Source organism: Ammospiza caudacuta, chromosome 1, assembly GCF_027887145.1.
Source record: "Ammospiza caudacuta isolate bAmmCau1 chromosome 1, bAmmCau1.pri, whole genome shotgun sequence".
In the NCBI taxonomy this organism is placed as follows: Eukaryota; Metazoa; Chordata; class Aves; order Passeriformes; family Passerellidae; genus Ammospiza; species Ammospiza caudacuta.
The window spans coordinates 60346437-60373247 of NC_080593.1; the positions used below are offsets into that span (position 1 = coordinate 60346437).

A 26811-nucleotide genomic window follows, 5' to 3' on the forward strand; every position below is an offset into this window, starting at 1 on the left:
TCTGCCCAAACACACGGACATTCGCCGCACGACAATTTGGATTTAAGAAAAATGTGGCATCATTTTACTTTCTGAGGGGATCCTGATCATGTCAGAGCTTTTTCAGTAGCATGTGGTTTGGGACCAGTAACTCAGACAGTGACTATCAGAATCTTCACCTATTGCTGAGGAAGACTTCAACATAAACTATGGAGCAACATTCAGTAATTTTTAGATAAGAAGGCAGGACCAAATGCTACTCAGCACAAAATATAATGAACTAATTTTTCAAGGTAATACTAAAAGTGTAGCTGACTGAGCAGACATTATTATATTCTAGGCAACTGGAAATACAGAATACAGAATAAAGTATTCCTTTTCCCTTAGCAGTTGACAGGAGCAGCAAAAAACAAGATAACACTTGAAAAACACTTGAAAAAATCTGGTGGTAAGATTTCTGTCTTACCACCAGACTTTAAAATTATGCTGTCAGCATACTTGTAGCAAACTGCTTTACACTGAGGCATTTAATTATTTCAAGCCCCAGAATGCCACTTCTCATTCTTAAATACTGGGTAGGACTCAATTCCAAAGGGATGCTGCTTTGAAAAGGCCAATGCACATGGTTTAAGTGAAAAACAGTACCCTGCAGATTCAGCATCCAAACTCTCACGGACAAAAGTCTTTGCTTTATAGAACAATTAGTTTAAACTTCATACCACCCTTCCAGAAAGCCAAATTTTAGAAGCTTATATTAATTCAAAGTTCAGTTTGCTGCTCCAAAGTGAAGGAAATACTTTCAGTGGTCTCAAATATTTAATCTGGAACTGAAGAGATGACTTGGAGTGACAATGAACGACCTTTGAATTGTCAGACCCACCCGCATCTTCTCCCTGCCTGTTTGCCTGGGGGACAAATTACTGCTGCTAATGCTTTGGCACATAATGGCACTCAGGATGCACAGCAGTTCGCCCTCATCCAGAATCAAGCCAGATTAAACCATTTAGCATTACTGGGAAGAACGCATCTAAACTGTTCAGGCCCCCGGTATTTTCAGAGAATCTAAACCAGCCCACAAATTCAACAGTCGTACTTATTTTCCTTTGGGATCTGCCGCCGCCTCGTGGGCTCGCCGTGAATTTTAAGTCCCAAGATAGAAAATCAGCAGAAGTTAACCTTGGATTGCTGGGGGAAAGCCCAGATATTTAATTGACATGTAACCTCACTTACATACCAGCATCATTTCTGTGCTGGCGTGAAAAGATTTTTGTGTAATCAGGTTATAGTTGAGACTTCACTTTCTTAAATTCAGAATTATAGCAATAAAAGACTTCAAATTAAAATACAACTGTTATTTTTTACAGCTTTGGCCAACAAAGAAGTAATACACTTTAATCACTCTATACTGGTGTAGAGAGAGAGGGAGAAAACTTTTTCAACTAATTAGAGTGTTCTCCTGTATTGCATTGGTTTGTTTTTTGGACCATTTATAACTTGATATTAGAATTAAAGGGTTTCTACAGGTTGTCCAGGCTATATAAGATCATGGAGTCATTAATAGCTTGGCAGCTTGTCTTCAGAGAAGGAGGTCGCTGGGATATTAGATTGGAAAAAGGAAAAGCAGTTTGTAGGACACTGAATTCCATGGATTCTTAAAAATTTTCCTGTTTTACTATTGCCAGAAAATCTGATAGTGGGATGCTAAGGTGCTCATTCAAAAAGCCTGGAGTTGTCAGAAGCTGATCCATTCACCTTGGAATGACCAAGGTAAAGCAGTTGCATGAGCAGTAACTTTAATTCATTTTAACTTAATTGGATAGCTTACATTTCAATTCCCTTTAATTCTTATTTAAAAAAAAAAAAAAAGGTGGGGGGAGTAGCTCAATCTCTAAATGGAAAATAAACTGCAGGGGTGGCCCTGCTGTACAGAGGCTTCTTCAGTTACAGACTCTTTAATTGTATGCCCTGTGGACTGAATCTGACACCGATGATGGATCAGCATCACGGGGTAGCCACGACAGCCTCCTCACCTCTGTCCTCCCAGCCCGAGGCCACCCCCCTTCACAGCCCGTGCTTGGGGCCGGTGAGACCACTTCTCCCTCACAGTCACTGGATACACAAAACAATTTCAAGCAGAAAATGTTGCCATAAAGTTGCTTTACCACCATAGAAAGCACAGAACGGTTTAGGTTGGAAAGGACCTTACAGACCGTGCTGTTCCGTACCCTCTGCCACAGGCAGGGACACCTTTCACTGGACCAGGTTGCTCGGAGTGCCATCCAACCCGGTCTCCAACACTGCCAGGGACGGGGCACCCGCAGCTCTTCTGGGCAACCTGTGCCGGTAAAGCACTACCCTCTGAGCAAAGAATTTCTGCCGAATATCTAATCTAAATATCTCCTCTTTCAGTTATAAATTATTCCGCTTTGTTCTGTCACTATTTGCCTGAATAAGAAGTCACTCTCCCTTCTCTTCATAAGCCTCCCTTAAGTACTGTAAGGCTGCAACCAATGCTTTAAAAGTTGTGTCTAGAATTACGCTAATAATTCAAGTACTATATAAAAATAGAAATAAACTAATTCAACCGAGTCTGTGCCCCCTTCTCCTCTCCTTAGTCCTCTTTTCAGACCGAGCCCGAGTCCTCCCTCCGGGCACGGCCCTGCCGCTCCATGGGTCGCGGGGAATGAAGGCTGTGGGATGCCTGTGGCTCTGGCAGCACAGAACGGGCGCCGGCGGTCAGCCCGGTGGCGGGCCGAGGAGGAGGGAGGAAGGGGAGGAGGGGGAGGGGGGGGAGGAGGGGGAGGGGGAGGAGGGGGAGGAGGAGGAGGAGCAGGAGGAGGCGGAGGAGGCGGAGGAGGCGGAGGAGGAGGAGGCGGAGGCGGAGGAGGAGGAGGCGGAGGCGGAGGAGGAGGAGGCGGAGGCGGAGGAAGAGGCCCCAGCGCCGCCCCCGCGCTCGGCTCCCGCTGGAATGTCCGCGGCGGCCGGGCGGGGCGGGGCCTGGCGGGGCGGCTCAGCCAATGGGGGCTGGCGGGAGGGGGCGCTGCCGGCGGCAGATCCCGCCCGTCCCTCCGTCCACCCCTCCCTCTGTCTGTCTGTCTGTCTGTCCGTGCGGCGGCCGGGGGGCGCGGGGCGGGGTGGGGTCGGCGTGGGTTCGAGACCCGACCATGGCGGCGGCGGCCGCTCGGTGGCCCTGGGCCCTGCTGTGCCTGGCGGCGGCCCCGCTGCTGTGCCCCGCGGCGGCCGGTGAGTAGCGACCGCGAGAGAGGGAGTGGGGGAGGTGGCTCCGCCGGTCCCTCTCTACAACATGGCGCAGGGGCGGCGTCGCCCGCGGGGATGCGGCGCCGCGGGACTCTCCCGTCGGGCCGCTGTCGGGGCGGGATGCGGGAGACGGGCAAGTGGGGGGACGCCGCCCCGCACCTGCTTCGCGCCCGGGAAGCGGCAGCGGCGCCGTCCTGGTGCCGGTCTGGGCTGGTGCCTGCTCCGGCTCCCCGGGGAGTGAGCGCGCCTGCCGGAATCCCTGCGGCCGGGAGCGGAGCCAGGGAGGGGCACTTCCACAGCTGCACAGCGGCCGGATCTCCGGCATCCCGCCGGCAGCGTGACGGGCGCAGACCTCCTCGTCTGCCCGCGCGGGTTCCGTGCCTCGGGGCCGCGATGTGCGCCTTCGGTGTCACGCTGCCTGCGGGTGAATTCCCAGGACTGTGGCTTGAAATAGTCCAGATGGGTAAAACCTGACGCCTGGGTTTCCATATGCAGTGTCAGAACAGATTGTGTGTTCCAGGGCTCCCATTCCTTGTTTTCAGTAGAAGAGTAATATCGAACAAGGTCTCGAGTGTTTTAAAAAGTGTGTGCAAGACGTTTAATAAAGAGAAGGATAGCGGTAAAATAGCTCCCCACATTGCAGATGTCTTGGCAATGTGTGCTTGCAGCCCAGAATTCCAGTCATGTCCAGGTTTCCCAGAGGATGAATGCTCTGTTCCTGGATATGTTCCAACCAGGCTGTATGGGGCTCTAAGAAGTCTGGTCTAGTGGAAGGGCTTGGAGCTAGCTGATCTTTAAGGTCTCTTCCAACCCAAGCCATTCTAGAAATCTGTGTGTCTGTAACTTCCTGACAGGACCAAAAAAGAGCGGTGGAAAAAGAAGGCAGCTTAAGATGGATATTGGAAAACACCTTTTAATACATAAATGACATTGTTGTCATAGGAATGGAAACTACAAAACACCTAATACTTTAAAGCAGAAGACCGCAGTCACTAAGGCATTTATGGGCGTTTCATTGTTGGTCTGTAGTTTTACTTTCCAGTGAGGCTTAGTTCTAGGAGGGAGACAGCAAAAATCTAGTGGAATGAAATAGGACGTACTCTGGCCCAGCTTTCCACTGATAAACCTACTAATATTGCAAGGAATTCATGCCCAAGTTCCTTCTTGATGGTTCAGTCAAAATCTATTTGGTAAAGTGTTGTGAAAAAGACTTTTTTTGTTGTTGTTGTTGTACCGGTGTGATAGATAGTTCAGATGCATCTCAGCAGAAGTCTGTAATCATTAAATAATCCTGTGTGTAAAGATGTGAGTGGAAGTAAAAGTTTTGAAGGACACCTCTGTCCTCTAAAACACTGGTCCAAAAACAGGAAAGTGAGGATGAAAATGGATATTAAGGCACTGTTTAATTCATTTTACGTTTGCCAAGCTTAACTATGAATGAACAAAATATTTGAATGGTAGGGGGTACAAAGCACAGCAGAGTATAATGCTAAAAATGCTGCTTTAATGTTTGGTCTTTCATGACTTCTCAGTGCTTCAGTTGTTTGTTGGGGTTTTTTTAAACTCTTGATGTGTTCATATCTGTGTTTGCTCTATGACTTCCATCCAGTCTTAATCATCCATCTAGTGAAACAATTTGCAGTTTTGTTCCAAGGTTTTTAGAACAGAATTCAATGAACAGCTATGTGAAAAGAGACCCCTGATCTGATTTCCTTCACCACCTGTTCCTGACTGATTCTTGCACTTTTCAGATTCTGTGAGATGATTCATTTTACAAAGGCACATATTCTCTGCAGAGATTTTTGATGGGTTTTTGTTTACTTTTTCATATTTATTCTTTTCTAAGTTTCCCCTGAGTTAATAAATTGAATTGTCTCATGAGGGAATTTGCCATGTGCCAGGCTAGTGCAAGTTAAGTAGCAGAAATATTACTAGAGGCAGAAAGGGAGTGAGATCTCATTTTGATGACAGTGAGTGTTCAGGGGTAACTGTGAAACTTCTTGTAAGGATCTTCATCATTTTCAGAACAAAACTTGTTCATTTTTTGCCTTTTGGGGAGGAACGTTTCCCATGATCATCTGTGGGACAGGAAATTGTCCTGATAGAGCATCAAGTGTGTATTGTGTTCAGAAGTGATGGTTAAGTATTTCAAATCTTTTAAATATCTTTTTCCCTCTCGCTGCTCTTCCATAGGCTTGTCTTGTTGTTACCATGCGAAGGACAATTTAATGTGCCGTGATGTCTGTGAACAGGTAAGCTTGTTTTAAATTTAACTCCATCAGACTTGAAATTGTGCCTTTAGACAATGATGTAGCAACATTAAGTTTGTAAGGTAATGATCCTCTCTCTGGAGGCTATGTGTGAATTGTGAGATGTAATGGTATCAAAATGAGAACTTGGAAATTTTAGAGCCATAGTCCTCTTTCCTTTTGTAGTGAAAAATGGGTTCTGCTGAAGTTGAGGAGAAATAGGAATACCAACCTGAGGCCACAGTTTGGTCAAGAAGTGATAAGCACATTGGGAAATGAGAGGTCTGAAGGTATTTTACAGAATTTATGAATCTTATGTGTCTCCAAGTTATGGGGAGTTCAAACTGAAGAACAAGATGCTGGTATTATTCTTTCTTCCTTCAGGTTCTTGTTTGTCCACAAAGCATCTCGCTATGATATATGGCTTTGTGAATGTAGCAAAAATCTGCTCACTTACTTTGTTCTTAAAACTTTGTTTCATAATGTTTGTTCTGAATTCAAGCCGGAAAAGTATTTTTCCTTAACTTATGTTTAGATTTGTACCTGTGGGTTGTAATTAATACAGCTTTGTGTGTGTGTAGTTACAGTCATTAATCTATGTGAGAATTGTACATCAGTAAAACTTACATCAACGTAGACACAGTTTTTATGTTAAAGTTGTGTTCTTAGATCATACCTGCCCTCTTTTCTTGTTTTCATTGCTTATTTTGGGGCTGTTTGAGTAATAAACCTGGTTATGATGAAATGTATATTTATCTCTGATTGTACTATCAAAACTTTCACTTTAAATTGCACTTTTTCCTCCCTGATATATCTAGAGAATAGAACCAAATCTTCTTTCAGCTTTCATATTGTTAGGCCAAACAAGGAAAAGTCTTACAGTGTCTTTGCATAAGATCGTCTCTCAATTTCTATAATAATTCTTGCAGCCCTTCCAGAATAATTTTATCACTTTTAATACAGGTAAGCAAAACTATACATGGCATTATAAAAAAAAAGTGTGACACTCAGTCTTAAAAATTGTGTTCTAACTTGGATATAAGAGAAAGAGATCCATTCCTGTATATTAAAAAAAAAAAGGTGAATTTAGTAGCTGCATTGATATGGCATTTGGAATCATCTGCCCATTTCTTTCTTGTGTTTCATTGGTTTGAAGTTTCCAGCTTATCATGTGAATTCCTGTTGGCTCTTCATGAAAGGCCTCCAGCTTTTTACTGTCAAATTCCATCCCAATTCTGCTATACTGGTTCTAATTATTACATGGTTTTCTGTGGGTTTTGTAAGACACTCTGATCTGGCCTCATCTGGATCATCTCTCACCACTCAGATAATCAGCATATTCAGAATCTTAGTAGTGAGATGTCTGGAAAAAGTCTGAAGCAGGACTGGTGCCTCCCAAAGTATGCTCTAAGGATCTGGCTTAACTTCCTCACATCAGGCTAGTGGCATCATTTTCTGTGTGATCCTTTGATGCGGCGCAACTGAAGGAGCTGTCTGCTGTTATTTTACTGGTTCTCATCTTCTGTAACTTAACTATTTTGTGCAGCTGACAGGAGGAAGAAGTTTCATGCCTGTTTTTGGATATGCACTTGCAGATTAGATTTGGGGCCTTAGAGCAGATGAGGAGGAATGATTTGTCGAGGAGCCATCTTGGTTTAACCAGCAGATTGTAAACAATACCACCAGGAGAAACACTTCCTTCTGCAGGGCAAGGAGGTACTCACCTGCACTGGAGACTTTCTGGCTAAGGTGATTTGGTTTTCAGGGACTCAGATCTAGGATGTTGCAGGAATCACAAGGTTTTTTTGACCATCAGACTGTTACCCGTTGTCTGCAAATCTATATGGACACTGGCAATAGTATTGAGGGAGGCCTTGCCTGGGAGCCCAGGGACTGGGGTGGATCCAGGACACCCAGTGGAGTTGCCCTGGATCCTGCCATTTAAGGAAGGAGGCTTGATTAAGGGTAAGGAATTCTACTAACCAGTAAATTGGTGAGACTTTTGAAAAAGAGAATGTGGATTACAGGTTTGTTTGTCAACTAACATGGTTCAAACACCTAATTATTTTGCATTACTTATAAGTATTACTCTAATCTTAGCTTTAGTATCATCTCCTTTTCATGATTATTTGATTCAGCATGTCAGATACCATAGCAAGGAATTAGTGGGCCCCTCTTTTTTCAATAGAATTTTTTTCCCTAATCTTATTTCTGCTAAGTTTCATTAGTGATAAGTTTCCTGGCAGCATTCATTGTGTACCATTCCAGAGGACTCTATCCATATCCTTCTCTAAGCATAAGGACTGTCTGTCACTGCTCCCAGGAAAACACCTTAATGTTCCAAGAATCTGATTCAGATAAACAGAGAAGTTATGAACAACCTTTGGTGCAGAAAAGATATGGTATAGAGAGTGTAGAAGCAGGGAGATGTTTTATAAGAAGAATTTATACCTTTTGCCAAGGCAAGTAAGGTTATATAGGAAAAGATAAAGCTCAGGTGGAATTGAGACTCATAGAGAAAGTCAAGGGCAACAAGACATTTTATGGCAGTAGTTAAAGGCTGAAGAAGGAAAAAAAATGTAAGGCTATTGCTGAAGGAGGCGTGTGATTTAATGTCAGTAAATCATTCCTGGCCAACCTGGTTTGGTAATAAGGCTGGATTTCTGAATGAGGGGAAAGGCATGGATGTCATTTGTGTTGTCTGTAGCAAATTTTTAAACATTAATTCCCTCAATGTTTTTGTATCCATTTTAGGATCATATGGGTTTGAGGAATGGACAATTAGATGAGTAAAAAACAGGTTGTAAAACGAGGCTCAGAGATAGAGGTTAGTGCGTCCTACTTTGCTTGTAGGCTAATAAGAAATGGAATACCAAAGAGGTCTGCCCTGGCACCTCTCCTGTTTAACATCTTTGTTAACAGCCTGGTCGAGGCGACTCTCATTGAGTTTTCAGGCCATGTGAAGCTCAAAGGAAGTGTTGATAATCTTAATGGTAGGACTGTCATCCTGAGGGACCTGAACAGATGGGAAGAATAAGCAGATGGACACCATGGTCTAGTCTTGTAGTTTACCCTTCATTGAGCACAAGTCTGAAATAAATGATGTTCTGAGATCCCTTCCAGCCTGAATTATTTTATTATTCTATGACCTCAGAAGAGTCAAAATACTAATGCAGTTATTTTTTGCTCTTGTTTCTGAAACAAATGCTGTTGTTCTCTTGATTTTCTTTCAGTAAGTTTATAATGTTAGAATAGAACAAATTTAGACTAGAACTGTATTGTACTTTTGCTTCTGAAATTCATCTGTTTCAGTTATGTCATTTCCAGTTTCATATCCCACATTAATAAGTCTGTTTCCATTCTTCTTGTTGACCAGTTTCTTGTTTTAATTTATAAATAAAACTTTATTAGGCTGCTAAAGGCATCCTCAGTCTAGCGAGCTTCTCGGGTTTCAGTTTACCTGTGGGTACTATGAATTCCCCTGTTAGTTTTGATTGTCTCTTTAACTAGTCTTGGTTTTGTTCTACCTTTTTCTACAGAAATTATGTTTCAGGGGGTTTTTGAAGTTTAATTGCTTGAGATCATGTAACATGTAGCAGAAGGTTAATTAAGAAAATAGAGTTGTATAGTATTTTGATACGTGCAGCAGAAATCCTCTCGTTAACATTGCCCTTCCACATTCAGTAGAAACTTTTTGATTGAAATATTTGTGGAGGAAATTCTCATTCTCTTCTAAATAGAAAAGATTGTATCTCTATAAAAAGTAAAACATATTTGGAAAACTAGAAATATATAAAAAGAAATCTTAAATTTGAATTCTGTTCATACTAACTGTTAGGCAAAGTTGTCAAAGAGTAGATATTAGACAAACTAAAAACAGTGAAATAAATTGAAAAAAGTATTTAATGTGCAGAACATTCACTGTTTTAAGGTGTGTTTTGTTTCTAACAGATTTTGTCTTCTAAGAGTGACTCCCGTTTGAAGCACTTACTGCAGCGAGCACCTGAGTATTGTCCAGAATCAATGGTAAGGCTTCTTAGAAAAGCTCTTCATATGAGATTTGAACCTCAAAGTAGGATTTTTTTCTGAAGCCATCATAAATTACTTTACTTGCAGTAAGGTAGCATGCATAAGCTATAAAATGCAATGAAAATCTTATCTGTGTTGTAAAAACTTGTGTGATTGTCACTTGGATGTTAATGGTAGTGACTTAAATTAGATCATATGTTCCAACATGCGTATGGCACAAAGCCATGAGGTCTTGGGCAGAGACAAGAAGGCCCTGATAGCTGCACCAAATTGTTAATGGCCTTACCTGAGAAACTGAATGTCTTGGTTTAGAGCAAATTTGGGAGAGAATCTCCAAAGGGGCTTCGGTAGGAAAGCAGCTCTAATCGGCCCTTCTCTCTAACCGGTCTGGGAGAAAATACTTCTTTGGAGAAAAGTGGAAAAAACCTGTTTATTATACAACAAAACATAAGCAATACTAAACAATAAAACTCTTTGCTGCTCCAAAAACTTCATCCCCGGGTTGCAGCTCAGCTCACTCAGTCTCTGATCAGTCCCTCTGGTGCTGGGAATGTCTCAGGCCAGGCCCGGCCCGGGTGGGCCACAGGTGCAGCTGTCAGTGCTCTGGTGGGTGTTCGGTCCAGAGCAGGTTTCAAGAGGTCCAAAGAAAAGGGAAAAAACCACAGTCCAGGAAACTTCTTTGCTTCAGCTAGCTAAAACTAACAAAAAGCCAAGGAGAGCTCTGTCTTGCTGTCTGTCCATCCTCAGACAACACAGTCCAGGAGCAGGAATGTGGAGGAGTGAGAGCAGTATCTGGAAAAAATAAGCTGTGTGCTTCTCTCCCCCCTTCACTCTCTGCAACAAGTCTTAAAGGTGCAACAGTTATTATTCAGCATAACAGAACGAGGCAATTGGGGATAAAAGCATCGTATAGTCAACTCAGGACACTGAAGTAATGCTTTTATTGGATAAGTAAGATTACGGTTTCCTGAAAGTTTGTCGTGTCAGTAACGTTCTTTAGTTTAACTAAAAAAGAGTGTAACCCACTTCCTCTTCTAAGGATGATCTAATCAGGGAATAGATAAGTGTGGTCATTCAGATTGTAAATTTTAGAGTCTTATCTCTTGGCATCCTTTTGCAGTCAGAAAAGCCTACTTTCTTCTGGTAATTTCCGTTACTTCTGAACAGTATCAATACTGTTTGCAGCAAACCTAAAACATGCTCAGCTCAAGTGAGCAATGAGTAAGAGTAGTAAATCTGGGAATAACATTTAATTAGCAACTTCACCAGATTGTGTTCGCTTATAGATCCTTTCCTTCTGTGTGTCAAAGTTCCTTCAGTTTTTTGTTTCTATGGGTCAATAGCTCTAAAGTCTCAGAAGGTTATAGACAGCTCCTAGTATGAGTAAAACCTGTCGTGAAAACCTGTTGAAGTGATGAGTACCATTTGGTTTGGTACTGGTTTTCTTTATCTTTCATTCCCTGATAAGACAAGTAGAATCTTATCTGTATAGTAGAGAAGTGCTTCTGATAAGACAGGATTGGAGATTATCTGAAAGGGGGAAAATGACTCAATGATTTTTATAGCTCCCAATTATCTTTATAAGTGACAAGTCAGTTGTCCAGTGTGGACCTTAAATTAATATCACTGAATGGGTAATATCTAGATAGATGAAATAGTTAACCATTTAACTCAATACTTTATTTGCTGCTCTCACATATCTCCTCTCTTGTTGGACAGGTGTTCTGGTGCCATTTCACTAATGAACAGATGGGTTTTGATTTAATCAGATGGTCAATATTGAGCACTGGTTACAGACATTGTGTTGTATGTGTTCCTTCAAGGAATGTGATATTGCCTGGTATTAATTTAAAAAGTAACTGTCAACACAAGAGAGTTTTTCTTTGAATCATAGATGCATTTAGGTTGGAAAAGATCCTAAAAGTCATTGAGTCCAACCATTAACCTCCTCATGAAATAAAGGAAGTCAACTGAATCAAAGGGATGGAACTTGCAGAAGTAGCAGCTCTTTACCATCTTCATTTGATCTTGCTTTGGCTCTTGTCTAGGTAGAAAACCTCTACAGATACAGAGGAGGACAGTCTTAAATCATTAAATACAGATCCATTGCAACTTTGGAAAGTCATCAGTTCCTGTGATGAGAAATAGATGGATAGATAGATAGATGCATGGATGGATGTGTCACTGTGTGACAATACAGTGTCAGTGTGATTGAAGCACATTTTAAAATTTGTTTTCTGTGTGATTGTGTGTTTAGGGTATTTTTAAGCTGGTGGAAAGGAATGCTAGGACAGTAAGCTTCTCCACAGGTCTTAGTCCTAGACAAATCTTGTTCTTTGTTTAAGTTGCAGTTTAGTTCTGTGAACATTGATGGAGAGAGTTGACTAGCTTGTGTATTTCAAATAACTACATTATGTGATGCACCTGCAAAAATGCTGCTTTTGATTCCATAGTCTGTGCATAGCAGCCCTCTCATGGACGGAAGTGGTACTCAGCTTCTATCAGAGCACTTCTTTAAAATATATTTAAATATAAGAATTCTTCCAATCAGATATTTAAAACCAGTGAAAAAATGCTGAAATTGCTGGTTTGAGTCTGCTATAAACTCTCTTATTCTCTAGACTTGCTTTTGCTTAATTGCATTTTTACTTTTCAGAGAGAAGTGTGGGGTTGTATAAATTCTTCTTTGCCAGGTAAGAAATACCTTTTGACTATTGAATCATGTTGCTTTTTCACCCTCTGTGTGTTTTGATATTGTGTCTGCCACCTGCACCTATTGATTTCATGATAATGTAACTTCCATTATGCATCTAAACTGTGTGTTGTTAAGTTTCCTCTAGTATATAATGAGTTACCTGTGCATTTTATTAATAGTTTTCTTCTCCTAGTTAAAAAATATTTAATATGTTTGTATAATTAAACATGTTCTTCTGTGATAAATCAGGGAAATATCCGCATTTCTTTTTTTTCAAGATTTTTTTGGTTTTTTGATTTTGTGACACCCTAACCTGATCTACAAAGCGGTTGATAATTATGACTTTACTCTAGGTGCAGCATAATTTGACCAAAAACTGAGTAACACAGGGAGATAGTAAGAATTTTGCAAGCAATTTAAGTGCAGGGGCTCAGATTATGAACCAAACTGCTTGGTACATAGGTGGATTTAGAAAGTGTGACAGGTTGAAGCTGGCCAAATATCAGTTCACCTATGAGAAATCATTTATTCATTTTCCTCTGCTGTAGTTAAGCAGAGGCAGGGAAGAAAACTCATGGAGTGAGATAAGGATTAGGAGAAAACACTTTAGGGGCAAAGCAGGCACAAAACTTTCAGAGGTATAAAGAAAAAGAAATTATTAACAGAATTAAAGAGGATAATGAGAACTAAAATAAACCTTTAGAACACCTCTCCTCCCCGCTCCAGCCTTTTTTTCTTCCCACTGACAGTGCAGGGAGACAAAATATGGAATTTTTAGTCAGTTTGCCACTTTTTAAGATCTTTCTTCAGTTCACTTAGTGAAAGGAGTCTCTTCTGCTGTGCCATGGGGTCTTTTCTATAGGACGCAGTTCTCTGTGAACTTTTCCAATGTGGTTTTAATTTTCATGGCTAATAGTCCGCCCAGAACCTGCTTGCAACATAAAGTCCCCCCCCACAGTTTGCAGTCTTCCCACAACTGCTTTTTGGGGCCCATTTAGTTTATGGAGTGCAGTTCTAAAGGATGAGCCATTCTAGAGTATAAAAGCAAGGTCGTCTTCCTCTATCCCTGGAGGCAAGGGCTCTCTCTCTCTCTCTCTCTCTGTTCAGGCCTCTCACCAGATCACAGCTTCTCAGCATCCACATGCTTCAGCTTGAGGGCCTTTTCCTCATGGGCTGAGAGTGGGTGCTGCATCCCCCCATGCATTTCATGAATCACAGGGAAACAGTTTCTTGTATTATAGTCCTCATCACAGCTGGCAGAAGAATCTCAGCTCAGACGCTCAGAGCACGATTCCTCCTCTCCCTTTCTTTGTAGTGACCTTACTGCCGCCATGTTGTTCTCCTCACCTTTCTTCTTCTTTTCTTTTTTCCTCACTCGGAGAGAGTTGGGGTTCATAGGTTTGTTTGTTCTCAAGTTCTATCAATTTGAAAAGATTCTGTAGAGTTCTGCAGCGCTGAAAAGTTGATATTGTCCAGGCTTTGCATCGGGGAATTGCTTGCTGTGCTCTCACTGTTGGTCACACATTCCAGGCCCCACAGGTGCTCGTGTCACCGGGATGCTCCTGTGTCACCAGGATGCCCCGGCAGGATCCCAGCAGCCAGAACGGGCCCAGCCTGGCCCTGCCAGGAAGGGGCTCAGCCACAGCACCCACCATCCCTCCAAGGGCAGAAAGAGAGCTTCCCATGGTTTCTTCTTCTTTCTTACATATGTTGTCATAGAGACATTACTGGCCTCTCTAACTGGCTTAGCAGTGTGCCAGTTCTCAGAGCCAGCCAGCCATTGGCTGTGCCTGGCATGGAGGAAGCTGCTAGCTGCTCCTCACAGACAATCACTTCCGTGGCTGACTCTTTCCCTCTTCACCAAAAGTCAATTAATGCTGATCCAGCATAGAAAGTTAAAGCATAAATCACAACATAGGGCTGTAATGTTTAAAGGAGAGATCAAAAATAGATGAAATCAGGCTTAACTAGTCCATTGTATCATGTGTAATTTCTAAAAGACTTTGAAATTACAAAATTAAAATGCTTTGAAATTAAAATGCTATATTTGGAAAAGGGAGAGTGTGTGAAGAGGAGGCTGTAACAGTTTTACAGCATCTGCTCAGACTCCCCCTCTCCCTCCTGTCCCCCCACCAGGCCTTGGAGGCAAGCTGTTGATTCCAGTGCTTGTAAACAAACTTTCTGTCTTATTGGTTAGAAACCTGTGTGCAGTTACCAGGCTTCTGTCCTGTTGGGAGTCACAGAGGCACAGCAGGAAAGCTCCCACAGCAGGTATGCTGTGAGGGACAGGTACAGGAAGATGAGAAGCAGGAGTTGCCCTTTAGGTGAGAGCGTTGACTGGATTGCATGGAGCTCTGCTGGAATGGCTGGTGAGCCAGCTGAGAACAGCCTGTGGGCACTGGAGTGCACTGTACAGAGAGCCTAACACAGGTGATGATGTGGGTATCTGCTGCACACTGCCTCATCAGGCTGAAGTGGCAAATGAGGCCTTCTTTGTGCAGCTGGAAGAAATCTTGTGTTCACATGCCTGGTGTTTATGGGCAGCTTTAATCACCAATACCTTTAGTATCACTTTGGTACCTTTAGAAGAGAAAACACATGAGGGCACAGGCAGTCTACTTGAAAGAATCCCATGGGCCGTGGAACTGGAGAAAAGGAGGGTCCAAGAGAGCTGCTTGACTTTCAAGGATCACCTTATCCAAGCTCCACTTAATGCATGGTGGGATTAGAAAAACGAAAGCCTATCAGGAGTTGATTGTGTTGAATAATGTGCTTGGCAGCCAGAAAGCTCCTTGAGCTATATCAGCAGAAAAGGAAGACTGAGGAAAATAAGAGCCTGCTGCTGAATGAGGCCAGAAACCTGGTGACAAATGACACTTGTGGTTTTCTTTGCCTCAGTCTTTACTGGTAAGATGAACCTGCAGGATTGCCAGGTCCCTGATCAGTCATAAAGTCCAGAGCAAGGAATACTTGTGTTTGATGGAGGAGGATAGAGTTGGGTATTGGGAGGAGATAATGCATACTTTGGAGAAGAAGGGAAGAAAGCAACTTCACTCCTGCCTTTAGAAAGGGCAGGGAGGACCTGAGGAACTCTAGGCTTGGACAGTTTTACCTCAAACCCGGGAAGATAACAGAGCAGATCTTCCTGCAAACAATTTCCAGACACATCGAGAACAAAGACGTGATACTCTATAGTCAGCATGGATATGTGAAGGGTAAACAGTGCTTAACCAACCTGATGACCCTCTATGATGAGATGACTGCCTTTTTAGATGAGGGGAAATCAGTGCATATTATCTATCTCAGCTTCAGTAAGGATTTTGTCACTATTTTTCATGACTTGCTTATAGTCAGACTGATGGAGTGTGTGTTGGATAATTGAGCAGTGGAGGTGAAGTGAAAACTGGCCAAATTGCTGTGTCAGAAGGTTTGATCAGTGTCACAGAGGGAAGCTGTAGGCCCGTATCCTGAAGGTTGATGCTGGGTCTAGTCCTCTTTAACATCTTCATTGATGATGAGGCAGAGTTCACTGTCAGTGTATTCGCCAGTGATGCAAAAGTGAAAGGAGAGGTTGCTAGACCAGATGGTTGTGCTGCCATTCACAGGGATGTTGATTAACCAAAGGTATAGGCAGACAGGAGCCTCATGAAATTACAGAAAAGGAAATGCAAAGTCCTGCACCTGGCAAAGGCCCCATGCTCCACAGCACACAGGAGGCCTGGCCAGCTGAAAAGCAGCTTGGTAGAAAGGTACCTGGGAATCCTGGTGACTAGCAAGTGGAACGTGATCCAGCAATGTGCCCTTGTAACAAAGAAGACCAACGGCAGCCAGACTGCATCAGTGTTGCCAGCAGATGAAGGGTGCTGATCCTTCTGCTCTACTCAGCATTGGTGAGACCATATCAAGGATACTGTGTCCAGTTCTGGGCATTTAGGACAAGGAAACGATGAACACACTAGAGCAAGTTCAGCAAAGGGCCACTGTAAAGTGACTGAGGAGCTGGAACGTATGAGGGCAGGCTGGGAGTTTGTGTTAGGCAAATACATGATGTGTTATGGCTCAGCAATCTATATGGTACAGATTAATAGGATGAATGATCATAACTGTGGGCTCCAGTCAAATGACCATGCACTGGAGGTATATTTTCATCTAGAAATGCACGTAACTACCTTGACAACAAAATTAATTTACGAGTTACTGCATTAAGATTGAAGTTCAGTGTTTCTTGAGAGTGTGACATCAGTTTATTCACAAGCTTGTCTGCTGGTTGGGTATAACCTGGAGAGAGAGCCACTTGCCAAGAAAACATTAACAACAGCTAAGAATTATTAGCCTTCTTAATTTGGTGTGTATTTGTAGCTCATTTCATTCTTTTATCACCATTAAGTTTAGTTCCAGTATGTTTGAAACCACAGGCCCTGTATTGCAAAAACTGTGGATGCCTGATTACTTTCTGGTGACTGCTCCTTGGTGACACTGCTTCTGAAGCTGTCCAGCAGTATTTACCATGTGTTTCTCCTGGACACAGCTAGTTATTGCAGCAGAAATTTCTGGAAATCTTTTTTCATATTGCACATGATGTTTCTTTGATGTTTTTTTAGATTGCTTATGCCTTACATTATCAGTCCTACTAATAAACATTCTACCAAACATTACTGTTCTGATTGAAAGGAATCCCCACACAGGAATTTATGCAGAAATGACTGATGTGTTATTTTATGCCTAAAGCAGAGTACAGTGAGTGGTTGATTTGGCAATTTACTGTACATATGTAGTAAAACCTAAATTCCAGATTCTTGAACACTGATTGCAAGCTACTGATCTGTGCAGTACAGCGATCTCTTTGACACTGTCAAAAAGGTGCTTAACCTTGCAAAAATGAATTCTGCACCCCAATTGTGGCAGCGAAAGATGAGCTGTACTTGCAGTTGTTAGTGACCTTCACAGCTGCTTTGGACTGGTGTGAATTGGAAAGCTGAGGCAATGCTCTGAATAGATGTCAAGAGGATTTCGAGTCCTCTTGAGGAAAGACCTGTGGATCATTGGCCTGCAGAGGGTCTGAACCATTCAGATGGTCAAACTGACAGAATACAGGCTACAACCAGAAGCGGTAGTGCGCCTTTGCCCCTCTACTCCCTCCACTTGCTGAGCAATGCTGCTACCTTATTTGTGTCAGGCATTTAGCTTTTAATTTGTATTTTAGTAACTGTTATATGTATTTTAATTTCTACAGGGAATGTGTTAATTTTGCTTCGCACAGATTTTGCTCCTCCTTTATAAATTTGCCATTAGCACATTTTCTTAATTTACTCATTGGAATGTCATGAAAGACAGATGCTGGCAAGACTTTGTATGCCACCTGTGTTTGTAAAGATGATCAAGTGTGTTTAAAAGGCAGTTTTCTTCATTATAAGTATCAGTTGGCCATTGTTTTCCATTAATTGCAATTATTTTTTATTACTTTTTCCAACACATTTTTTCCAAGTGTTTTCATAGCATTTAAATTTTTTACACCTAGCTCTTTCACTTCCCCTTTTTAAAACTGGACATCCCATGTGGCTCTTCTAAATAGGCACTTCCACTGGGCTTAACAGCATTTTTTAAATTAGGTTGTTGATGCTTCTGCTTTTTGATTTCTACATAAAGAATATAATTTATGTCTGTAATAAAGTACTGCTTTATTTTTTAAATATTCGTAACAAAAATGAGTGGTTCATTTGAGTTAAATAATTCTACCTCCTGTCCTAAGATAAAAAATGTAACAAGTCCATCACAGCTGCTGGGCAGCTGCATACATGAAACCTTCCCTTTATTTCTTTAAGCTTACATGAGAAATAGGTATAAAAATGCATTCTTTTGTGTTATTTCTGGTGTTTAGAAAACATTGGAAAATCTGTATTTATTATTAAATTAAGAGGATGAGACAACTTATGGCAACAATTTGCTTCTTACCATATTTCTATGTAACCTTGTGGTAAGAAATTATGATCATGCGAAGACTGAAATAAATGGATTAAGGGAGACAGGAAGATGGGAAACTTCTATTGGCAATAGTTCTGGCTGTGGAACCATGTTGCTGGGGAGATAAATGACAGAGGAAATGTTGTGGATTAGCCCCAGCAGGCTGCTCATTACCACCCCAGTGTTTGCTCATTCTCCCATCAGTGGGAGAGAGGGGAGAATCAGAGGGCAGCAGTGAGGAAACTGCCTTTATCCCATGGGTTGGGATAAAGGCAGTTTCCAATTTAAAAATGGAAGGAAAAACAAGAAAAGGAGGAAAAAACCCAAACCCAAGAAAAACAAGTGAAGCAAAAGAAAATAGTTGCTTACCACCAACCAACTGATACCCAGCCAGTCCCCAAGCAGGGGTGGCCCCTGCCATCCTCAACTCCCAGCTTTTATGGCTAAGCATGGTGCCATGAGGCATAACAGTCCATAACTGTTAGCTGGAGTCAGCTGTCCTGGCAGTGTCCCCTCCCAACCCCTTGTGCACTGTCAGCTTATTTGTGAGTCCCTATGAAAAACAGAAAAGGCCAGGGTGCTGCCTGCATTTGCAGTAGCTAAAACATCCCGGTGTTATCAACGCTGTTTTAGTCAGAAGTCCAAAACATAGCCCCTTGCCAGCTCAGCTGAAGAGATTTAACTCCATCCAGACCAAAAACACCACAGGAAGTTTGGAGAAAGAACACGGAATGTTTTCTGCATTGGCGAAGTTGGTAGAGATGTGCTGTTGAAACAAACAGCAGGGTGTATCTGTAAGAGATGATGCTGTAATGAGATTTTTTTCCTGATATTTTTTGTTGGTTTATATTTCAGATTAGATAGGCTATCAAAATCTAACGTTTCCATTGAACGTATAATGCAGTTAACATAAAGCGTCTTTATCCTCAGTGTGTGGAAGTTACTTCATTAATTGCTGGTTTCAACATTTATGAAAACGCAGACTTGTGGTTTTTGCTCAAAGTTGGTTTGGAATTCCAATAAAATGTAATTTGTACATAGGCTTCTTGAATGAGAACATGATTATCAAATCTGAAAAGTAGAGGGAAGGAAAATGATGGCATAGTTTCTCTTTCTACTCTAATAAGTCTGCTATCTTATTTCCCAAGGAGTTTTGAAGAAGTCTGATGGGTGGGTTGGTTTAGGCTGCTGTGAGCTGGCTATTGCTGTGGAGTGTCGGCAAGCGTGTAAGCAGGTAAGGCTTTCACCCTACTGACTGAATCCAGGCTGGTTCTGCAGCTCTCTTTGCTTGTGCTAAGCTTAATCCTGACCTCTTGTCACAGTTTCTACACAAAAGTTGTTATTTTAAAATAACATTGACCAAAAGGCAGCACGTGGCTGCTCCTAAGCTCTTTTTTTTGGTAGTGTCATGTTTAGTGATACAACATTGTGGTTACAGCCCTAAACAGATTTTTGTGCCTCTTCAAAGAGGTTTTTGTTTATATGGAAGAAAAGGGGGCTTTTAGGTAGAGCCAGTGCTTTTGTCAAATGACAGTTTTAAGCATCATTTGTAAATTTAGCAATGACCTCTTTATTAAAAATCTGTGAAGCATTTAGTGACTTTTTTCTCCTAAATATGTGTTTGTGGCTTTAAAAACATCTTCAAAATCTAGAAGCATATTTGTGTTTATCATCATCCTTGTAATTCATTTGTGGAGCACAGGTGTACTTAATATTCATATTTGTGAAGGTTGCCTGTGTAGTCTTAATCTTGACCAAGCAGCCTACGGCAAACTGTTGTCATAACAAAAAAATTCTACTTTCACCCAAAAGCACAGGGTTTAAACTATGTGGCAAGAGATGAGCAGTGAGTACAGAGTAGTGTGGGAAAAAGATGAGTGAGTAAACAAGCTGGATACTTTTGATGTTCAGAAAATAAGATGTGTGTTTATTCTCAAATGCATTTTTAAGCCATGTTTTCAAATATGTCCTAATGCTTAAGTGTCTCCAGACCTGATAAAGACATTTCTGTTTATTCCAGTCTTATTAAATTCTATTAATTTAATCTTATGATTGTTACATCATTTCTCATTATTCTCTAAATAAGATGTTGTACTGTTTGATTGCAGACTGTTGTTTCAGAATCTTAGCTGTATTTTGTACTTTGATTAAAACATTTCTGTTTTTTTTTTTAATTTATACTAAAATCTTTATACCTGCCAAATATTAGGAATAATGATAAATATTTGGATTTTAATTTTGATCCTTGAAACTTGAGGGGATTTTGGAGTCATTTTGAAGGTGTTGATATAATAGGTCCAAGGACAGACTTTACCCAAGTGTTTTAAATTACTGGAGTGGGAAGTAACATGTTAGTAGTTACCATAGTTTGGAATATCTGTCATATGAAAAGGGAGCACAAGATTTTGTATAGAACAAAGGGATCTGTAGTTTGCAGGGAGAATCTCTGCTACTCAGTTTGACAATAGGAACCATAGAAATGAACACACATGAGAGAGGAGAGTTGAAAGTGATACAGAAGTGATAAATCAGCAGGGAAAATGGGGAGATCTTTATGCTCAAGCACTTCCATTTCTTAAATGCTTCCTGTATTCTGCAATTTGGCAAACCTTTCACAAAACCTAAGTTGCTTTGTGTGCTTTCAACTAACTTGGTGCAGAAATATGAGGGTTTGGGTTTTCATTAAATGTCATATTAACAAGTCATGGTGTCTGCTTTTTTTCTTAAAGCTTTACATGGATTCTTTAGGTTCTTAAAGGAACATTTTAATAGATCATTAATCCATTGTTATTGCAGTTAATTTAAAAGTAGAACAGTCTTTATTTTGCAACATGATTTTATCATTTTCTACTACAAATGGAGAAATTTATCTGTCTTTCAGGCTTCTGCAAAAAATGATGTTTTAAAGGTCTGCAGGAAGGAATACGAGGTATGTTTTTATGTGTCTGAATATATCTGAAAAAACATCAACTTTTATATCAATCATTTTATAAGTCCTGTCAAAACATCTTGTAGAAGAGGGAAAGTTCAGTCTTTTTAGAGCTGTGTGTCTGAGTGTGCTCATTTTCATATGAACGTAAATTATCTCTCTACAGTTTTTATAAAAGTATAGTCACAATCTGTAAAAACGTTTTGGATTTTTTAGTCTTGCATATACCTTAATTTAAATGAAAAAGTCACAACTGTCAAACTGGATTCCCAATTCCCAATTCCCAACTTATAGGAGTTTTGATCCAAGTCAGCATTCGTTGTGATTATTCAATCTGTCAGAAACCTTTCAGCTTTGACAGTGAGAGTCCGCTTAAAAGTGACCTAATGAAATAAACTCAAGAAAGAACACCCTTAAATATCCTATCTGAATATAAATAATTTCAAGCATATAATTTTTTGTAACATCAGTGAAACCATTGATGCTTGCAGTTATTTTTACTGTTCTGCTCATAAAATTAATCATCAGGATATCTTCAGAAATCTGCCTTTACCTATGTTCTTTTTCACACACTGTGTGGAAATGCTATTCTGCAAGGACTGCTTTTCTTTTGATACTCATCTTAATTAAAAGCCAGATTCCTCCCACCCCCTTTTCATCTAATTTCTTCCTTCAGCCCTAAGTTAGGTAGTCTTGCATCAGTTCTGCTCATAATCAACAGTTTGGGATATCAAACAATATTCCATTCTTTTGATTTGGGCAGAAGTGGAGCTGTTTTCCTGTTTTTTTTCCAGCAAGTATTGAATTACTTTTTTGAAATTTATTTTCCTGTTTGTCTTTTACCTAAACAATCTACAGAGTATTTTCCTAGACTCTTTACTGTGGAAGTTAGTGTGGGTTGAAAGCTTGTTCTCTTAAAAATGTGTTTTCATTTTAAGTAGTTCTGTCTCTTTTCATGCTATGATATGCTATACTGTCAACATCTGCAAGCTTCTCCTCTATTATGCTGGTCTGTTTCCTTCTTTTTTTCTGGATTTCTGCATTGCTGTAGGAGGTTGGCCAGTATGGGTTGAAGGAGAACGAAAGAGGAAAGGTAAGAGAATAAAGAATGACTTTATGGTCATAGTCATCTTATTTACTTTTCCAGTTTTTATCTGGAATTTTGAAAACTGGGCTTCTCACTCTTAATCAGGAGTGATGTGATCTTGCTGTTATTGTACAGAAAACCTTAATGCTTGCTATCTGTGCAAGACTTAAAGAGAAGGAGAGGGAGAAAAATCATAGTAGAAGGTATCAGTCTTCTGATGAGGGAAGAAGGAAAGAACTTTTTTAACGAGGACTAGGTGTAGTAGATACAAATAGTGTCAGGGACAGAAATTAAGTATCTGATGTGCTAGATCTTCAGTTATGATAGAATTTTTCATATGTATACAGGCTTACAGGTGCTCATGGAAAATAATACTTAAAATATCCTTAGGAGGCTTATTGGTTGAATTAAATTCAAGAAAGTTATGTCTAAGATTGAAGATTCCAAATACAACTTTTGGAGGAACCTGCAGTTCCCCACACCCTGTCATTATTTCTCTTTAAAAAAAACCCCCAAAACTCTGTTCTTGCCGCTCTGGTGTGTGAGTCCTGCTCCCTCTGTAGTGTCTGAGTAGCTTCTGTGTCCTGTACTGTACTTTGCATTCTGTGGAGTTGGCTGGGGAAGCACTGAACTGGGGAAGGAATGGCTACTTCAATCTGAAAGAGGTGACATGAGGTCACAAATAGCATGTGAATCACATAAATACCATGTCATACATACAGTGCTTGGTTTTGCATTTAAGAATTCATACTTAGGTAAAAATGAGGATCCAATTAGAAAAGTAGTTTGCAGTATGGATCATAGCGCTTGGTAATCAGCTCTCAGGTCTGTTGCTGAGGCATGTAATAAAGTACATGATGTAAAAGTAAAAACTATATGAATGAAGGATGTAAAATATAATTCCCTATTTTGTAAACACTCTCATAGCTTACCAGTCTTCTTAACTTACTTAGCTTACCCACATAAGGATTTCCCAGAGAATTTTCACAAGCTGCTTAGAATAGTCTGAACTGTGCATAGTACACTTCTGTATTCTTTTGAGATTAGAGAGGCAGCTTTGTGACTTACCCTTCAGCCTCCCACTAAGTTAATGAGGGTCAAGAAGGAGGTAAATCTTCATGGGTAGGGCAGAGGGTTCAGAGCAGTGAAAAAAGCCAAACCATGCAGAAGGTGTCACCAAGTGGAGACTCAGGTCATGCAGTAGCAGAATCACTTCAGCACTGATGTGCCAGCTTTCACAAGATTAATCAAAGATGCTTTTTCTGCTGATCATATATTTCTGCATTACTTTTACTGTAAATATTTATGTTTATTTTAATATGGAGATTTTACACGTTTTAGAAAAGTATTTTGTTGGAATAAAGTCTTCATTTTTTATCAGTTCTTTGAAGATGGCATGTCCTGTAACAATTTTTATTTTCAAGTAGCACTACATACAGAAATGAATAAATTATGCACACCTTGCCCAGTATCTTTGAGTGTTACCAAAAGGTATTTTATTTGCCTTCTTCTGAAGGTTTTATTCTAATAGTAGTTTTTTCCATCTTCTGCTTCTCAGATACTCCTGTTGTCGTCTTCATTTTTCCTCTAGTTCTGTGCACTTCAGTTCTTTTATCTTTCACTACTTCTTCCAGCTTTCTGCTGTCCTGTTCATCTTCCTCTAAAAAGAAGGTAGGTAATAGTCAAAGGAAGAAGAAGAAAGAAGTGGAGATGGTATGAATTGTATGTAGGATTTTCTGATTTTTGAATTTTTAAAACTTTTGTGTAAAGTGAGGGTTCATTTTTTAAAAGACCACATGGAATACATGCTTGGAGGAGCAGCTTATAATAGTTCATTAATCTTAAAATAATCTGTAAAGGCTTTATTACTATGTTTAAGATTCCTTTTCTTTCTTCTGTGCATGGAAAGAGTAGCAACGAAGTTTCCATTAGATTACAGCTCTTGAGTCTGTGCACTGCATATTGTGAGATCACCTCTCTGAATATTAAGAACTCCAGTTTTTACTTCATGTGTTCCAAATAAGACATATAAACTTCTCTAGTTAGTGAGAGCTTTACTGCAGCTGAGCACTATTAGCATCTCCCAAGCAGTTGAAATGCAACTGAAAATGTCACCACTTATTTAGCCTATGCTCTTAAAACTACTTTTGATGCACAGTGGTGAACACTTGGTGTTCCTGGGTGGTTTAAAGGTAGTTTTGCTATCACAGATTTGAACACTCTAGCCTAATCTCACTTTGCAGCTTTTAAACATAGCAACTTAAAATGCAGTGCCTGCAGCTTCAAGTGGTGTAATGGGGATTCTGGAAAGTATTCACTCTGCTATGGTATTGATTTGTTTTTTTCCTTCTAGGGTCTTATGATCTAGCTTTTTGTTGAGATTTTAGTGAATGCTGACTATTAATTACTTCTGCTGAAAAATGCAGTCATCAGTTTTTAGCTCTTATCTAATTGTTTGTGTGGATTACTCCGAGACAACAGATGATAACTCAAGGAACTGTTTAGGACATTGTTTAGCTAAAGGTTCCTAAACAGTTTTAATGAACTCTTAAGTCACAGGACTGTGTGTGGCCTCTGGAAGTACAGCTTAATGAATTCAGGATGGACTCTGACCGTACACTACACATCGTAGATGATGTTATTGTCATCTGCTGGTGCTTTTTGTCTCTATTCTCTGCTGTTCAAAGAAGGTTGATAGAACACTCAATGATCTTGCCAAAATTTGAGTTCCAGTAAATTTTATACTACCTCACTGTGCAAGTGTTTTCAATTCTTTACTGGTTTACATAATAGAGGAAAATCTTGACCTTACTTGTTATTACTGCAAGTTTTTAAAGTTTTTAACAGGTGTTCACCATCATTTGACACTTCAGCTGATTCTACTAAACCTTAGTATGTTGTAACCTTCTGACTTTTATCTTCTCTCAATAAATTGCAAGATTAAATGAAGTCAAGGAGCGATCAAGAGGGTTTTCTTTTCTCTGCTTAACTGCACAGAGTTAAGCATTTTACTATTGTATTTGTTAACTGTAGGTAATACTTATAAATTAAGATGGCCTTAATTAGGTAAGATCTAGATTCAAATATTTGTCATAGTTAGGTTGCCCAGGACAATAGTACTGAAGTTATTTTTCTGCCAAAGTTAGTAGAATATAGATCCCATGATAATTTTTAGAGAGGAAAGTACTTTTTTTGTGGGTTTTTTTGCAAAATACTCCGAATTTCTGTTGTGAAAACAACAGCTTCACTCTTGCTTTTCATTCAAGACACAAGAGGCAGCCATTTAGAAAGAATGTGCTTATAATGTGAAAGCATGCTTCACAATGCAGAGGACTTCTTCCTTCAGCAAAATGTTCTGCTCTGTTTGTGTTGGGGTGTGTGCATTTTGGGGTTTTGAGCCGTTACCTGCAGCTGATGAGCTCCAAAAAGAGCGAAACCAGTTAGGTCCTGCAGTACTGGCTAAAATCTTCCTTCAGGGGAAAGTCTGGTGGGGAAGACTGAAAAATGTTCGCTGCTGCATAAACCTCAACACCTTTTCCAATTTCCATATCACCAAAAAGAAATCTTTGAGAGCCTTTACTTGAAGGTGTGCGTGGTTGTGGTGCTGGTGTCTGCCTGCCACTTTTCACTCCTTCTGCTTGTAGTCTCACGGGCTTTAATCACCAGGCTTGGAAACACCTGGCTTTAAAAAAAAGAGAAGTCTGAAAGATGGGACTTGTGCACAAGTAAAACAAATCATTGTATTTGTGGTTTAGAAATTTTGATATTGCCATCTTTGTTTGCTTAATTTAGTATTCAACACAAGTTAAAAATTGAGTATCAGACTGTGTGTGTACACAGTATTGCCTTTGTACCATCATTTTCCCAAATCCTGATGACTTAGTCATTCCTTTAAAGAGAACATACTTTTCTCCTCCTTTGGTTTCTGTGTTGATTGGCTGGTTTGGTTTTGTTTCTCCTTACCTATATCTGTCTTTTACCTTTTGCTTTATTTTCTTTGTCTTTCTTCATTGCCAATTCACTCAGAGATTCCAAAGAAACCTTGAGTGGGCAGAAAAGCTGGTGATCTTAGATATGAGTGCTAATTAAGTAGAGATGGATATGAACCTTGTGTTCTGAAAAGAAGCTGCAGTTAGTAATTCAAATCAGACTGACTGTCTAATGCTCTTAACAACTTTATTTATGTACACATGATTAGACACTAATTTTGAAATTTTTTTAAAGATTATCTCATATCTATGTAGCTGTACCCCTCACATGTTTTGAGGGGTATATCGTACATATAAACTGAACATTACCCAGACCTACCCAAAAAACAAAGTCAGCACCCTTAACTAGCATTCTAGTGGTGGCTACAGACACAATTTTGTGAAATATGGTGAATTGCTGTCACAACTCAGTCCAGCTGAATTTCTTCCCCTGCCTTACTCAGCTGCCATTTTTCCACACATATTCCCTCCCCTTCCTTGCCTTACTCTGCGTCTGGCAGGTCCTTCTAAAAGATGATATCTAAAAAATGCTTCTTCTATTGTGTTCTAACATAGTATCATACCTGTTGATATCACTGACTTAAATCCCAGCGGATGAGAAAAATGAGTTTTCATAGGGATTAGTGAGAAAGATC

General features: G+C 40.4%; 1 protein-coding gene across 4 annotated transcripts in view; it reads left to right on the forward strand.

Moving 5' to 3' along the window:
- Positions 1-3043: 3043 nt before the first annotated feature.
- Positions 3044-26811, forward strand: part of RECK (reversion inducing cysteine rich protein with kazal motifs) — a 51010-nt gene continuing 27242 nt past the window's right edge. For all 4 annotated transcript variants that reach the window (XR_009275874.1, XR_009275882.1, XM_058822652.1 and 1 more), the window contains exons 1-6: positions 3044-3222; positions 5431-5489; positions 9438-9512; positions 12172-12208; positions 19320-19405; positions 21053-21100. Coding sequence is in view for 2 of the 4 variants with exons in the window: in XM_058822652.1 (XP_058678635.1) it covers positions 3144-3222; positions 5431-5489; positions 9438-9512; positions 12172-12208; positions 19320-19405; positions 21053-21100 (384 nt within the window). In the remaining 2 variants the exon portion in view is untranslated. The remainder of the gene's footprint in view (positions 3223-5430; positions 5490-9437; positions 9513-12171; positions 12209-19319; positions 19406-21052; positions 21101-26811) is intronic.